The 16,919-nt window shown below is 48.8% G+C and overlaps 2 protein-coding genes across 2 annotated transcripts in view; one reads left to right on the top strand and one right to left on the bottom strand.

Moving 5' to 3' along the window:
• USP24 (ubiquitin specific peptidase 24) overlaps positions 1–8,604 on the top strand; it is a 64,260-nt gene extending 55,656 nt beyond the window's left edge. The window contains 9 exon segments of the mRNA XM_086463282.1: positions 744–865; positions 1,387–1,500; positions 1,779–1,844; positions 2,108–2,174; positions 4,252–4,330; positions 4,915–4,990; positions 6,088–6,174; positions 6,491–6,601; positions 6,770–8,604. Coding sequence (XP_086319408.1) covers positions 744–865; positions 1,387–1,500; positions 1,779–1,844; positions 2,108–2,174; positions 4,252–4,330; positions 4,915–4,990; positions 6,088–6,174; positions 6,491–6,601; positions 6,770–6,832 — 785 coding nt within the window. The 3' untranslated portion in view covers positions 6,833–8,604.
• A 3,458-nt stretch (positions 8,605–12,062) lies between these two features.
• Positions 12,063–16,459, bottom strand: PCSK9 (proprotein convertase subtilisin/kexin type 9). Its single transcript, XM_086462320.1, has 12 exons — positions 16,292–16,459; positions 16,001–16,186; positions 15,719–15,842; positions 15,393–15,526; positions 14,633–14,774; positions 14,332–14,528; positions 13,996–14,179; positions 13,509–13,679; positions 13,220–13,368; positions 12,941–13,106; positions 12,523–12,704; positions 12,063–12,230 (listed from the first exon to the last, which is right to left on the bottom strand). The coding sequence occupies exons 1-12, from the start codon at positions 16,457–16,459 to the stop codon at positions 12,063–12,065; spliced, it is 1,971 nt and encodes a 656-aa protein (XP_086318446.1).
• Positions 16,460–16,919: the final 460 nt, after the last annotated feature.

Raw genomic sequence — 16,919 nt, 5'->3', positions numbered from 1 at the left:
AAATGTACCAAGAGGCTGTGCCAAACAGATAGTATTGCAGGCACTCGGGGCCAGGGGGAGTCTTGGTACGAACATTATTGTGCCTTCTGCCCTTCCTCATCTGCTAAAAGGTCTTTCTTCATGTGAGTGAATCAAACTGTGTCATTGTTGGCTGGAACAGACTCAAAGCCTAACAGACTGTATTTTGCTTAGGTTTGTTATGCCTTTGGCTAATGTGAAGGGGTGTATTTAGACTGAGCTACTGAATAACAAGCAATTAAATACTCTCCTACATATTTCTTACAAGATGCAGAAATATCCAAATACTGATAATAAAGGAATAAATTGAGATCTTCAGTTTCTTGAAGGAGGAAATTAAAGTTGTCTTTTTAAAAGAATAACTTGATTTCTGTCTGGGGTTAAAAGTTTCGGGAGTTGGAGGCAGTCAAAAATCATAAAGTAAAATAAGAATAAGTGTTCTGAATATGATGAATGTGCGACAGTGACTGGGAGTGAAACTACCTGGTAGAGAATATGAACATTTTGCTTTGACCCTCTTGCAGTTCATTTGCCTATGTTGTCACTAAAGTAAATGACCTTTCATTGTACAAGAGATTGTTACTTGGACTGGTACCATGCAAGCTATAAGCTAGTTGAGGTGAATGTCATTAGAGATTACATGGTACCAAATGAGCAGCAGTGTCTTTAAGGTGTATAGAACAAACTAATTTATTAGTGGATTGTTTTTGTATTTGCTGCTATAGCTCCTGGTCTCTTTAAGCAGCGTCCACCTCTAAGCATCACTGCTTCAGGTCCACTTTTGACGCTCCATGAAGAAGTGGAAGCCTTGTTGTTCCTGTCTGAGGGAAAACCCTACTTAATGGAGGTATCTGTTCTAAATTCTGCCCTGCTTGAACCTAAAAGCTGGTCTGATATGATTTCTTTGAAGTATCCTTACATGAGAAGCACTGAATATTAAAAAAGCAGCCAGCTGGGGAGTATGTAGTTATAATTTTGAGCCTAAAAAGGAAGGCACCTTTGGTTTCTTCCTGACCCCTTCTTATTCTAGTATATCCCTAAACTGAGGGGTCTGGTCTGAGAGTTTACAAAGTTTTAACAAAGGCAGCTGAACACATTTTGCAAGTGCCCATGCAGTCAGTTACCATGTCAGCTGGAGGTGCTGACTTGAATTGCTCTGACTTAATGGGTCATGCTTGACTAGACCCTTAGAGGTGGGCAGCAGGAGCCGAATGGCATGCTGTGAGGGCAGGGCTTCAGCTCCCTGGGCCATGCAGGTGCTGGGAGAAGAAACCTGCATCCTTCCTGGCAAAGACAAACATTCTATTACAAACTTACTTAAAAATAATTGTATGGCTGTGTCTGAAATTATTTGCACTTTTCCATTAGGTGATGTATGCGTTACGAGAGCTAACTGGATCTCTGTCAGTTCTCATTGAGATGGTGGTGTACTGCTGCTTTTGTAATGAGCACTTTTCCTTTACTGTGCTACACTTCATCAAGGTAGGGAGATAATCAAGATAAGCTTTTTGCATAAGTGTTTCTTCTAAGCTTCAGTCATGCTGTTTCTTGTGGGTTATAATGGCACTGGGATCTGCAGAACAAGCAGTACAGTTTGTTGGATTTGGGGGGACGTTGGTGGGTTTGGGTTTGTCGGTTGGGCTTTTTTTTAGGTTTTTACTGTTTAAAACAACAAATTTTCAAAAATCGGTAAAGCTGTCTTGTAATTCTTTGCATCATCAACATATTTTACTAAGTAACTTTATATTTCTTACATGCAGACTCAGCTGGAAACTGCTCCACCTCATGAACTGAAAAACATATTCCAGTTACTCCATGAGATACTGGTAGGTGAAGGGTAAAAACTTGTACAGGATAGATTTTTGTATCGTTGCATAATGAAACAAGTCAGGACTGCGTTGGTGATTTCAACATCCACCTATCTTCTAATCCTTCAGTTTGAAGTTTTTATTACTTTTTAAACTGCTGTCTTGATAATCTGGTGATACAAGTCTTGTTTGGTTTTCACGTTGAGGTGGTTAAAACCATTCCATAGCATAGATACAGCTATCACGCACAACTGAACATTGATCTTTTTCTTTCCTAACAGGTTATTGAAGACCCGTTACAAGTAGAGCGCATCAAATTTGCCTTTGAAACTGAAAATGGCTTAATAGGCAAGTAAGCCAGTGGGTGAACGCTCCTGTCTCCTACTGACCCTTATGTTGATGGTTCATATCATCTCCTAGCTTCTAATCCTTCTGAACTGTTTTACTTTTCAAGGAAAACAACACATTTGATTTAACCACCACCACCCAAAAAAACACTCTAAGAAAATAAACATTAAGATATTATAGTCACAGCAAACTGGAAAGGAATTTAACTGGGAAAACTAATTATATTGAACAACAGCAGTCAGTGAATCCGGAGAAGAATGGTACTTATCTACTTAAAAAGTGATGTTAAGGAACCTTAACCAGGAGGTTGGCAAGAGAGCTAACTTTTAGATGAGCAGCAGATCAGGGTGTGTACATGGCGGGGGGGTGATAAAGGTTCCTTGGATTAACATAACAGAGTAGCTCTAAGAATCCTGTAACCTTAAAAATTAATTTTTATTTCCTACGCGTCTGAAGGAATTGCCAATCTTTTTGGTTAGTCAGCATCCTAATTACCATAAAAAGAAACTGGTTCAGCATGGAAGGATGCTAATACTGCTAACTGCAGGATAGCTGCATAATCTGACAGGTGGCTCCCATTTCTTGCTGCTCATATGAAGTGTTGTTTCTCCATTTACTGAAGTGAAGTTACTAAATCATTCACAAGCAACAGAAAAGTCCCAGAAGCAATGAGAGCTCACTTTGTATGAATCGGGAGAAGAGGCTTTGTGTGCAAGAGAAATGTGGGGTGGCCACATGGTGCTCAAAGAGCACCTCTGATCAGAGTTCGTGCAGCTTGAGCAGCTCTTTCATAGCTGTTTGGTTGAGGAGCTGCTTCCGATTGTGGCTTTCACCTCAAGTTATTTTGGATTCTGTTTTAGTGAGAAGGAATATTTAGATTTGTTCTTTATTTCTCTCTTCTACTTCAGTGCTCTTCTGTTCAGTAGTTACTGTGTATGACTTATAGAAGAGAAGGTAATAGGCAGCAATGTAAGAGAACAGCGAAGTGGTTGTTTTTATTTCTGGGTAAATTGGTCCCACGTGGACCAATTCTGTTTTGTAACTTCGGCAATACATGACTTTTTTTCCTCTGCAGAGGAGAGGTACAATTATTCAATGGGATTTTTATGTTGAAGGCTTTGAGAACTGCTGTGAGTTTTAGGAGTGAAAGTTGTAGTGAAAGGGGCGATTCCTTGCAGCAGCACCAAACTGTGTCCGGTCTCACTGCAGATGGAGTGTGACCTATCTGTCATGCTGGGTAGTTTTACTCCAGAAAGGAAATCAGCAAATGATAGTTTTTTGTGGCCCCAAATAGGGTGTTTGTGCATAATTTGCAGTACACCAGTGCTGTCATTTAAATCATCTGCTATTTTGCCAGTAGAAAAACTGGCAATTTGCAGTTCCCTAGCAATTATTTGCCAACTTTAGAGGTTTCACTACAGTGTTCTTCACTGACTGCTATGGACAGAGCAGCTTTTGAGTAGCAAATCTGATTGTGGCAGCTCTGTGGAAATCTTTGTGTTTCTCCTCAGTCAAAAAATTTTGTTAAAAGATGTGGGAATTCACAATATAGAAAACTCCCTGGTAGGAACGGCCTGGGGTTTTGCTCAGGTCTCCCATGGAAGAGTTTCATGGCTGTTGAATTCTGCTATATTTGTGTGAAGAAGCTTTAAACGTTGTTCTAGCTTTGCAAATTTTGATCCAGATGGAAGCTGGTGATCTGGTCTATTTATGAGGTTTTCAGAAAACTTTTTTCCTTCAGAGAGATGTAACCATAAGGATTATCTAACATAGAATGGATTATAGGGGGAGAATAAGTGCATTAGGAGAGGACTGTTTAAAATTCAAGCACCACATTTGAAAGAATTGCTGCGTTTTCACTTTGATCTATTTTTAATCCAATAGAGTTGCGGAAGTACTCAAAACTGCAGCAGTACAGCAGTGTGTTTAACACAAATGCTCATACTAACATCTGTAGAAGTAACTTTACCACCTACGTTTAAAAAAAAAAAACTTTGTCCTTATTATGTTTTCAGGCTGGCTGGTAAACAGAAATCTGAACTGTGGGGTTTTTTAACCTGTGTGCTTCTCCCCACAGCCTTGATGCACCACAGCAACCATGTAGACAGCAGCCGTTGTTACCAGTGTGTCAAGTTCCTTGTTACTTTGGCTCAGAAGTGAGTAATACAGGTTTCAGAGTTTAACCTCATCCCTACCTTAGGCCCCTCTGTGACTATTTAGGCTGCTACTCTTTCTTCTTTTGATCAGCTTTATCTTTTGCTACTGTGATGTAAGCAGTGCTCAAAGGTCCTGATAGTACGTGTGTCAGTATGAAGTGAAATCTTTACTGATTAGTACCTGAGATGGATTTCTCATACAACAACCGATAGTTGCTGTTTACAAAGGCTACATTGTAAACAGCAGGAGCCTAGCATTAAGACCAAGATAGACGTAAGGAAACTGTCCCTGTTTTTTTTAAATACTATGATTCCTAAATTCTCTTTGTTTAGAACTGGGCATATGTCCCAATAAAGCATAGTTCTGAAATATGTGAATCTGTGTAGTAGGCTGCTTTGTGTAGACTCTGCTAGGCGTTATTGCTCTTGCTAATTCAATTAACAGCAGGGATGTACAGTCTAAGTCAGAGTTTGCAGCAGTAACAGTGCACACAGAGGGCAGCAGCGCAGAGAGAGGTGTCTTTGGATTTTAAGTTTGCCAGAATGCCTTGTTTGTGACTAATGAATATAACTTCATTTCCAAGGTGCCCTACTGCGAAAGATTATTTCAAGGAGAATTCCCACCACTGGAGTTGGGCTGTACAGTGGCTACAGAAAAAGGTAATTTGTCTGTAACTTTACAGAGAAACTGTCAGTTGGTTTACAATGAGAATTAAGAAATCTACATCCTCTGTACGGCTCTCTGAGATGACACTGAAGACAAAATACAAACTACTTCATTTTTTACAAGGACAGTTCAGATGCAGCTGAATCTGATGCATGCAAGAACTTCAGTAGGCCCCCACGTGTTTCAGGCATAGATGTGTGTGCAGTGAATAAAACCACGTGTGAATGGTCGTGATGATTATTTCTTGCCATGGGGGAAGCTTTCAGTACCACTGTGTTCGTGTTAGAAGGTTTCACTTTTTTTAAAAACAGTTTTCCTTCGCCTGTGTGTTGATGCGAGAGAATGTAAATGAGTGGATTCCTTACAGCTTTGCACAAAGCGTAGCTGTTGACAGATACAGCTTTTTCCTTCCACATGTGTAGTTTCTGTTCTTCCGTCTAAACTTAATGTAGGTTGGCCAATGCATCTTTAGTAAATACCCAAGGACACTTTGGAAACTTAAAGCTCAGCAGAATCGGCCTGGGTTTGCCCGCAGTCAAGCAGGGCCGTGCTTGGTCTCGCAGCACTGTGTGTACAACGCGATAGTATCCCAGCTCCAGGCTGCCTTTCTGTCCTGACTGCTGCTGCCAGGCAGATGTCAGATGTGTAAACCGGTCCTGTACTGAACACTGGAAGCGGAATTAGTGGGACGCTTGCAGTGCGGCTGGCACAACTTGTTGTCATTCTCCTCTTGAAAGACAGTGAACTGACGGGTCTGGATAGTCCTGCTGTACCCAGTTGTACTTTGTACTGGCTCCTGTAAACTCTGAATCCACCACTCTTCAGCTGGCATCCAGTAACTTGCACACTTGTACAGTTACCAAATAAAGGGAGTTGGTTGCTAGTTTCCAGCAGAGGGGCAATAGCCTTTCTAACTGTTCTGGCCCCATTAAAAGCGTGTGCTTTTATGCCCCAGATCTCCAGTTCATTGCCAGAGTATTTGGGAAGCTTGTTCCAGACTTCTTAGTTCACCTACCATCACAAGTGAAAGAGGTTTTACACATGTAAAACTCATATGGCAATTTTATGGCTTTCTTGGCTTTTTATGCAGATGTCTGAACATTATTGGGCTCCACAAAGTAATGTATCCAACGAAACATCAACTGCAAAAACCTTCCAGCGCACTATTTCGGCACAGGTATGTCTCAGTCTTGGGAGATGTTAAATTTGGTTTATTTCCTTTTTAGCTTTTCAGTTAGCGTCTTTGGATTTGGCAGCTTAAGTGTATTCCAGTTCCCTTAAGACCATTCTTCCAAGTCCAGACCTTGTGGTTGTCCCTGGAAAAACTAACCCTTGAATTATGTTAGTCAGTACCTCACAATTACCTGTGGTGACTCAGCTATCTCGCTACAGCAGCTATATTGTTTCAGAATCAACTTTACCAAAAAAAAAAAATTATGAAACGAAGGTATCCCCATGGCTTCTGACACTCTCTTGGACTGTTTCCAACTCAGGACACGCTGGCCTATGCCACAGCCTTGCTGAACGAGAAAGATCAGTCTGGAAGCAGTAACGGGTCAGAAGGTAGTCCAGCCAACGAGAACGGAGAGAGACATCTGCAGCAGGTAACAATAAAATAAGGGCGTATTTGTCTCCTGTTGCGTTGCTCCGTTAGGCAGCTCCTTCCAGGAGCTCGGGTCAGACCCCTCACTGAATCTAGACACCGTAATTGCGTGCCTTACAAAAGTAACGTGCTGTATCTTTCTCTCCCCATCCCTTGTGTGTATTGAAAGGGCTCAGAGTCTCCTATGATGATCGGTGAGCCTAAAAGTGACCTTGATGATGTTGACCCGTAAAGGATACCTATGAACACAAGAACAGATCAACTCAAACATTTAATGCCTGGTACCTACTGAAACTGGAGTCCTGTTGCTTATGCCATTAGAAGAGTCTGGAAGAGAAGTGGCTTTATAGGATCGGAGGCGATGCAGGAGGAGGTGGTTTCCCTAAAAGCTGAAAGCATATTTTTTGGCCACAAAGGCTTCCAATCAGTAATTGCTCTAGAAAACTGCATCTTCACCTGCAGTAGCTTATGACAGTCCAGACACCGAAAACAGTTTGTCAAGAAGATTTTTATTAAATACACAAACGCTAGTGGTTGAATTTTTATGTGAACATTAAATGAGTGAATGTAAAACTGTTGCTTTTCTGTGATGCTGCAAAAAAATTCTTTCGGTTTTTATACAAGAAAAAAAAAAAACCCAGACTGCCCTTATGTATGGAGGGCAAATTTTTAATCTTTCTGATAATATTGAATAGAAATATTCAAATTTCTGTAAAGATGTGTGATGACTTACATTTCATTGTAAAATATTAGTTAAAGAATGGGTTTACATAAGGACTTCTGTATTTAATATGTCTCCCAGATAATTTGTAAAGCTCTTTATGAGAAAGATCAGCAAGATTGCTCTGTAAGGATAGTGATTCCTTACAGAATGGTTTGGACAAGGAGCTCTGGAATGGGTTGTCTTTTCTGGTACCCTTCTGAAAACCACAGACAATTGGGAGGGGCGGTAAAAGAAAAGCTTGGTTCTCTAGGCATGCAAGTGTTCATTATTAAAGGATGTTGGTGGGTTTGAAAAAAAAAAAGTTAATGAGTAGTTTAAAAGAAAAAAAGCACTTTAAGATGGAATTCTGTTGCAGTTTTACTCATTAAATTTTTTTAACCTTTGGAGACATATTGAATAAAGTGTAGTCTCAATCATGTGATCTGCAATCACTTGCTTATGCTTTGAAATTACTGAGAAAGTTGGTATTGGTTGTATATGATGAATAATTCCTTGAGTGTGTTGGCAACACTGTTGTGCAGATTTTATAGCAATTTTAACACGGGGAAAGAATGATTTGGCTTTGTTTGTATTTTCACTTGACCAGGCAACATTTAAAATATCACAGCTCTTTTGCTTTGCTCATAAACAACTGGAAACCAGTTGGGATGACTTGAGCGCAGTTTTGTTTTCCATGTCAAGTGCAGTTCAGTGATTTCTGGCTCTGGGATACTAGCTTCTTTTGTGCCAACCAGCTCTTCATCTTTTGTACATTTTGCGTTTGTCACATTTTCTGCACTGCTTTTTGCCTTTATTTATGGATTCTGCCTTACTTTAAAAAAAATTATGTAAACAAACATGCACAGAAATGGGGGACATCTTAAGGAGTGCCTGGGTACCTCCAGAATAGATGAATTTGCCAAGTTAAAGGCACAACCAGCCAAAAAGTGCCTTTTTTTTCTTTTTACGTGCTGTTGCCGAAACAAGAAGCAGCAGACAGCTTTTCACTGTTGTGCACTAATATTGAAATTAACCAGTCATTTCACTGTTGGAAGTAAACATCCGATCTGATTTCAGCTGTACAGCTTTATAACTTATTGCAGGTTGAGAGCCGTTGTCATAAATTGCACGTGCAAAGAAGTAAGGGTGGCATTGTAGTGAATCTCTCGCTTTCTTTTCCAAACAATGTCTTCATAGACACATGGCAGAGTTAGCATTTTATAAATGTTTCTGATAATGTGCTGGGACATTTTAAATGTGATGTTTTAAATTAATTTTGAATAAACCATTTCTTACAGATACCCCTTCTTCCTTCCCCCATCCCTAATACTTTGTTAATGGATCATAAATCATCACAAGAAGTCAGTACACAGCGGTGATGGTGATGGAAGAAGCCAGTCATGTTCCTATGGGTTGGCACCATTTGTCACTTCAGGTTCCTGTTATTTCCTATGGAAACAACGTCCTCGATTACTGCAGGCCCAGAGAAGCATTGATGAGAATTGCATCCGGATGGCTCATCACCACTGTATACTTGAAACCAATACAAACTTTTTCATGGTTCTGCTCACGCTTGTACAAAGTCAATGGTTATAATTTGCAATAAGATGATACTTGGTCAATTATTTTTGTTTCCAGCTGCTGTCATTTGAACCTGCTGAAGATTATTTTTTGGAAAATAGAGTTCAACAAAACTAGTTTTTGTGTAAATTGTGATGCATTTCTATGTTGTAATTTTTACTGCCAATCTTTTTGGATGAAAATGTTTTTATACAGCTTACAAAATGTTCAGTGAGGAGCAGCCGCAGCCTGCCTGTGAGCATTGGGGGAGATACTGTCCAATTAATACGTAGACGTTTGGCACTGGAAAAATAAGCAGTCTTGATGAACAATCTTGGGATTCCTGGTCAATGGAATAAAGTTATTCCTTTCACAGAAAACTAGTGTAATCTTTAGACTGTGCATACGCTGCCACACTGTTGTCTTGTTGATCCTCTTATCTTGAAACTTCTTAGGCCAGTCCTGCAGATGATAAGCTCTGAGAGGTTGCCCTGCTGGCCATTTTGGCTCCTGTCCAGAGTCAATCAAAGCAGCTGAACAGCCCCCGGTGCTGCGCCGCTGCATATCCTTATGCCAGGGCATGCGTGTTCTGGCACGCTGTCAGATTTGCATCTGTGCGCAGTTTCTTCTCCTGACCTTCTTAGCAGGATGATTTACCCTGGCTGCACTTGCAGTCGTGGATTAGACTGGCTTTTGTGCACCAGATAGCAAGATTTGCAGGCGATCTGGACTTGAATTAACACAGCCTTTTCTGTTGGTGTGAGGTGCGGAAAGCTGCGCGCGCAGCAGTGCCACCATGCTGGTATTCCCCTGCTCACCGGCCTGCTGCCTTCGGGAGCAGAACTAGGAGCTAGAGGCAGGGCTGCCATCCTGGCTCTGCCTTCCCTGCAGCTGCCTTTGTCCAAGGACAAAGACTTTTATGTTTCAAGCGTGACCCAGCCTGTGCTCTCTACTGGCAGTGTCAGTCCTGCAAACGATGTGCTGACAGGACTGTTAGCAGTGTACCTGCGATCAGTGCTGCTTTCTCTTCAATGAGAGGCTTTTCTGCCTACCCATGTACAGGGTGCTAGGCAAGGGCTGATCTTGTAATACCGTTTCCTTCCACCAGGCCCATGCGTGCTTGAACTATGCCGTGAAAGCTGTATCTGGCTTATTGGGCATGGAACATGCTCACACCTTCTGCTGGGAGCCGGCAGGGGAGCAGGAAGCAGGATCTTCCCCTCTCACAGGGAAGAGGTGAAATACCCAATGCATGTTTTGAGAGGTTACAGCCTAGTAAGTCTGCTGGAAAATTAGCAGCTGTGTCAAAGCTGTTCAGGAGCTCTTAGGCTAACATCCCTTCTTCTTTTCCCCTTTGTGCAAATTTCAGGTTATAGCTGATAACATGTATATAATTACAGCCCATAATTTTATGTAATTATGTGTTTAGATTAGGGTTTGGCTTTTGCCATCTTCAGGTAACAAGTTAGAAATGGTTTAAGCCTTTCAAAATGGTGCTTCCTACTGGGTGGGTGTCTGCTCTTTCCAGTTAAAGGTGGAGTAACTGATCTGTAAGGGGCTTTTTGCTGGGGAAAAACACCCAACACAGAATAGCTGAAGTCTTGACAGGTTCACCTGGTGCTTTTGCTATATGGAGCTTTATTTTGTCATTTGTCCTCAGGTAACACCACACAAATTATATATTGTAGTACCAGGAGGCTGCTAATCACCCCAAAAAAATGAGGCTGAGCTTTGGTGGCTTCAGGCACTTCTCAGCCTTTCTCTGTTGATGTATGTTTCTCTTTGAGCATTTATCCTTCATCTTCTTTCCCGGGCTTCAGGGCTTACCGAGCGAAGCCCCACGTTACTAGCAACAGCAACAACAAGCACAAGGGCACGTTCCCCACAGCTGGATGATGGTTTGTTTCCATAACTGGAAGCTCTTGTCCTACACCCCTGTTTAAAAAACAAACTTTGGTTCTTGCATGTGCATGGGACAACAAGGCTCAGCCCCTGGGCTCTGCGCCAGTCCCAGAGCTGGGGCTGCCTGTGCCCAAGGGGAGGGTGCCCGCGCTGTCTGCGCTGACCTCTGAGGATGCCAGCAGTCATCCAGGGACACCTCCTGCCACAGGCAGGGTTCAGAGCCCGAGCTGGTGGCCTGTGGCTGGCTCACTAATGAAGCAGAGCTTGTTTGGGGGAGCAGTATTGCTGCCGGATGGGTGCCAGCTTCCCCTTCCAGACTGGTTCCCCATGAGGATGTACATGAAGCCAGACAATGGATCGTACCTACTGAGCACCGATCTGTGAATTTTATTTTAAAAAGACATTTATAAAATGTTTATTTATAAAATTCCAAATAAATATTTAAGATACAAATGTAAAAAGCAAGGTACTATGAAAGCTTTTTCTTCTTTCATTGTTTTTTTTTTAAAAAAAAAAGGAATTACAGACAGTTCTATGTGTCTTGGGAAGACCTGAAAGGGAAGCTGTTAAAGCAACGTGTGACACCAGCAGATCATTAACTGACTTAATAACAAAAAAAACCCACTAGCAAAGCAGCAGCTGACTGTAGCAATGCAGATTAAAATCTAATTAAACAAGCAGATTGTTTAAACTACGGCCCTTACACTTGACTAAAAAGTAAAGAAGTCTCCTAGGTACTTGGGCAGACAATTCTAAAACTGCCCAAAAATAGCTAAACTATGATTTTCCAGATGCTAGGTGGCATTAGCTGACATCTAATGAGCAACTAACCAGGAAAGAAAGGAGCAATCCTCACCATATTTTTGGTTGGTTTTTTTTTAAAGGTGGTGGTTTGGTCATATGCTAGGTGACAACATGAACAAACGGCCTCAAGACTGCTCATACAGTCAGAGTATTTACAGAAAGTCCCGGCACGTGGCAGGGCAAGGACGCTGGGATGATTTTTGTGATGGGGCAGGGCTCTGGCTGCGTGGGGGCTGTGTGGAGAGCTCTTGTAGAGCCCCCTGGATCTCAGTCTTGCTGTGTGTGAGATGGTGATGAGCTTGTATCCCACGGTCATGGCAGCCCAAGCATGGAGGTCATCGGCAGCCACATGTCGGAGCGTGGACAGTGCCAGAGTGGTAGCTCAGCCCCGGGAAGGTACCGAGTCGGGAACACGGCGGTCCAGCGAGGCACCCATCCCTGTTCTGCCAGGCACACCAGGCCAGGGCAGCCACATCTCTGGCTCGGCCCACGCCTACTGCCGTCTCCGGCAGCAAATGGCGATGGCCGCACCCGCGCTGCTGCCTGGGATGCTGGCTGCCACGCAGGTATTGTCCACAGCGTAAGCTCCCATGGTGCCGGGGCTCTGGGAATGGGTGTTACAGCCCGTCAGCGTCCAGCCGTCATCACAGGACACCGTCACCTAACAGAGGAGAAGAGGTCACCCTCCACAGGTCAGCAAAGGGGCAGGGGTCTGCCCATCCCTGATGGGCCCCAGCGCTCAGGGTGATGTGGCCAGTGTGGCCACTGAGCTGCTGGACCCCAGCCAGAGCGGGGTGTCCCATTACAGGTGGGCGACTGGGGACAGCAGTGAAGGCTGGGGTTGCGGTGGCCACAATGCAATGCTGAAGCCAGCCCGATGCCGCATCAAGGTGACAGAGGGACAAGCAGAGGCAAGGACAACACCATGGCAGAGGAGCGTGCACCATCCCTACCTTCTCCGCAGAGCCTGGGGACATGTGCTCCTTCACCCGACACTCGAGGCTGGCAGCAGGGCAGCACAGGGCATGTGCCATCACCTCTGTCCTGCCGGCACAGTGGCTGGGCCCACTCCCCGGCCCCGCCACGGGTCTGCCGCCATCACCCAGCACCACAGTGGGGGAGTGGAAACTGCACCCTGCCGAGGGGAGAGGGGCTGTAGGCACAGGGTGGCCGCAGCGCCACGCCAGTGCACACGCAGGAAGTAAGGGATGTCCCCACCGAGCCCTGAGCTTTCCCTCATGTCCCCCTCCCCTGTCACCCCAGCACTCACACCCACCCTTTTACTCCCAGGTCCCAGTTTATCTGGGAGAAACACCCTTGGCCATCAGGGTGTTGGCTCAAGGGGCTGTAACCTGCTGTGTCAGGTGTTACCGGTTACCACGTGGTCCCGCGGGGAGCAGCCGGCCCCCTCGGCTGCCGGGGAGCTGGCGTTGATCCGGCACTCGGCCCTGGGCCATGTGCAGCACCTGGCGATGGCATAAACACCCCGGCCCCGGAAAGCGTTGTGGGCCACACACTGCTTCTGCCCATCCTTGTCCTGCAGCTGGGATAGCACAGCATCACCAGGGGTGCTCGGGGGCCTGGAGCCACCCCTCCGAGGCCAGGGGGCACCCCAGGGGCAGTGCCTCTGTCTCCGCACACCCTGCTCACCTCCATGTGCTCCCCCAGCCGCCTGCCGCTGCGGGACAAGCTGGAGCAGCTGAGCATCTCCTCGGCACCAGCACAGCGAGCCACGGCCGTGGCGTGCCGGGTGAGCCCCGAGCGCGCCGACCACACCGAGCGGCAGTACAGCTGCTCATCTGCAATGGGGCAGACAGCATCAGCGGCGGGGTGGACACCCAGAGCCCATGGCATGGACCAAGCTGCCAATGAGGGCTGGTGGGTCTCTCTCCCCCTACTCCCTTTGCCCCAGCACCCAGCAGGTAGCCGAGGTCTTTACCTGTGCCCAGCTGGGCAGGTAGCCCAGCCACACTGTTGGGCGTCTGGAGCCGCTGCTCCTCAGGGAACCACACCATGTCCATGACATTCTTGACGGCAAAGTGCAGGAGGCGCTGCCGGAGCTCGGCGAGGCTCAGCTGGGGCTCAGCGCTGAGCAGCATGGCAGCAATGCCTGCCGAAAGCCCAGGGGGCTGCAGTGAGAACCAGGGGCTGCGCAGCCACCTACACATGACTCCCTAGAGTGATGCAACTCCAGAGAGACAGGAGAAGGAATCACTGCAGCCCATCATCTGGACACATGGGATGTGAAAGCTCTGTGCAGGTTGCAGCACCCAAATGTGCCAAAATCATGGCACCATGGCATGCAAAAATGTCCCCAGCACAGGCAGCCATGATGCCCTGTGCCTGCAGGGACATGTGCCCAGTGCCAGCACTGCTTGGGGCAAGTGGAGAGCCAGCCCTGCCCAACACCCCGGAGCCCAGCTCACCTGCCACGTGTGCAGCCGCCTGCGACGTCCCGCTCTGTGCTGTGAAGCACGTGCTGCAGTCACTGGAGGCGCCAATGATGTCATCCCCCGGGGCGAACAGGTCCACGCAACGGCCAAAGTTGGTGCCCAGGGTGCCGATGGAAGCGGGTTGGTCCTCATTGTTGGTGGCACCGACCGTGATGACCTGCCAGGGTGGTGACAGAGGGTGACATGGGTAGGATGGGATGTGCAGCCCCAGCCTGCTCAGCCAACTTGGCACTGGAGCAGATGAGCCTGCGGAGGTAGCAGCATGTCCCTGCGTGTCCCCAAGCCTCAGGGAACACCCCCAGCCCGCACCTCTGGCTCGGAGGCTGGCGAGTACAGGCAGGCATCGTCCTTGTAGTTACCAGCAGCCGCAACCATCACCGCCCCCATCTGCGCCATCCGCCGACAGCCAGCGTTCAGCACGCGGCTGTAGGCACCGGCAAAGGGCAGCAGCACCACCAGTGGCACGTAGGGCTGAGCCTCCAGCGTCGCCTTGATAAACTCCAGGCCTGGGAGGGAAAGAGATGAGGGATGGGACACTCTCGCAAGAGAGGGACAAGGTGGGGTGCTGCAGGAGGGAGCGTGCTCCTCTCCAGGGCGTGGGGTGACTCACCGATGAGGGTCCTGCTGACGGTGCCCTTCCCCTGGCAGTTCAGCACACGAAGGCTGCGGATGTTGGCGCCCGTGGCCACGCCGGCATCACGCCCGCTCAGCACCCCGGCCATGTGGGTCCCATGGCTGTCACACTTGCTGGCCTGGCACAGGCACCACAGATTTACTCCCCTGGCCCACTGCATCGAAGCAAGTTTGCAACCCCACAGAGTCCTCCCCATCCCACCTCACCCCTTGTGCTTGGCACCAGCTAAATCCCGCTGCAGAAAAAAATCCTTGAAAATATTTCAGGAGGAGAGATAAAAAAATCACCCTATGCAGAAGGAGAAAGTGGGCAGAAAGGACAGGGGATGCAGGCAGCCTTCCTCGGGGCTGTGCTAGCACTGGGCTCCTCTACGCAAGCAGCAGTAAAGCCACACAAGGCAGCCCTAGCACTCACTGCAGGGTGCAGGCAGCTGTCCCAGCCCTGGGTGTGGGGTGGACCTCGATTCTCTCTTGCAATGACACCCTGACACGCACCCGTGCCCCTCCCCAGCCTGCTTTCCCAAAAAAGGAGCCCTGCCCCAGTCAGCCACAGCTCCAGACAGACCACATTGAGGGTCCCAACATCGCACAGCGCCACAGCTCCCACTGCTGCATGTCCTGCCTGGCATTTTGCCATGAGCTGAGTGACTCCCATCCTGGGAAGACCCACAAGCCTGGCCAGGGTTTGGTGGGTGCAGGAGGATACTCTTGCCAGCATGCAGCACCTCAGGGCTCACCTGCCTGTGGAAGCGGGTGCCGTCCTCCTCGGGGACACTCTCGAAGTCAGTGACAAGCACCTTGCCCTCAATCTCCCGATGGGTGCTCTGCACACTGGTGTCCAGCAAGTAAATCTCCACTAGGTCACCTTTATCTACCATGGACATGGCCAGGTGTAAAAGACAATCAGGGCCATGGTCAGCCCCGGCCACCTGGGATGGTCCCAAATCCAGGTCCAGACCCTCAGCAACATGGAGCAGGGGGATATCCCCATCCCTTTGAGATCAGGAGAGGGGATGGGGGTCACTGAACCCCTGTGATCCTCCACACACACCCCAGCACTTACTGGGAGGGCTGTAGGCACTCGAACCAGGCTGTGGCGGCACGATCCTGCCCAGGTTCCAGGGGATGCTCTGGGCAAAGACGTAGGCATCCTCCTCGACGTACTCCACGTGCGGCAGCTTCAGCGCCTGCGAGGAGGAGACACAGTGCCCAGCGTGGTGGCAAAGCTCCTGTTCCCCCACAGGACTGGGGCTGCCACCCCCAGCAATGCCCATCTCAGCTGCTGTCCCCCCACCGCCACCCACCGCCACCCACCGCCCTAGGACCCGTCGCCCTCTCCTCATACCGTGTCCAGGACATCGCTGCTCATCTTCACCAGGAAGGCGGGCAGGAGGTGGAAGATGTGCAGCAGCTCGGTCAGGTATCCCCGCTGAGCCGCCCGGGCCTGCAGCCGCCGCGCCGTGCCTCGCACCTCAGCCTCGCTGCCCGCCCGCAGCACCACCACGTAGCGCCCAGGCAGCCGCCACGACGCCTGCGGGGACCAAGGCTTGGGTTTGGGGGGGACAAACACACAAAAACACACACGAACACACACGCGTGGCCACCCCGGCCGCCCCCACCACCCCGCTCTCCTCACCTTGGCGGCACGGTGGAAGGCAGCGGGTCCCGAGCGGGTGTCCCCGATGGTGGCGGCCGCTGCCTCCTCCTCGGCCGCCCCCAGGGCCAGCACCAGCTCCTCCGCCAGCTCCGCTGCCCCCCGCGCCAGCAGCAGCGCCAGCGCCAGCGCCAGGACCCGCGGGGCCATGATGGACCCCCGACGGGGAAGCGCGGAGATGCTCGCAGCCGCCGGGACCCCTCGGCACGGCGCAGCCCGGACCGCGGAGGAGCCGCTGAGCGCCCGCGGAGCCGGAGCGCACCCGCGGAGCCGGAGCGCACCCGCGGAGCCCTGGAGCCCCAGCGCACCCGCGGCTGCGGCTTTGCCCGGCTCGGCGGGGCGGGGATCACGCCACCGCCGCCGGCCCCATCGGCCCACCCGGGCGGGTTAACCATTAACGGGGCCGCGGGAGGGAAGGGGCGCGGGTGGGGGCGGTGGGTCGGCGGCCGCCCCGGGGAAGCGGCGCGTCGTGGGGGGGTGGAGGGGGGGGCGGGGGGGAGCGGGAAGCGTTACCCGCACCGGGCTCTCCTCACCACTGAGCTGGAAATTCCCCCAAGACTCCCCGTGCATCGCTGGGAGCTCTGGCAAGCAAAACGCAGACGCTCAAGGA

The sequence above is a fragment of the Leptosomus discolor genome, chromosome 3 (genome assembly GCF_034619465.1).
Source record: "Leptosomus discolor isolate bLepDis1 chromosome 3, bLepDis1.hap2, whole genome shotgun sequence".
Taxonomy (NCBI): Eukaryota; Metazoa; Chordata; class Aves; order Leptosomiformes; family Leptosomidae; genus Leptosomus; species Leptosomus discolor.
Note: the sequence above shows the minus strand (reverse complement) of the source record. Positions and strands in the feature narration are given on the sequence as shown.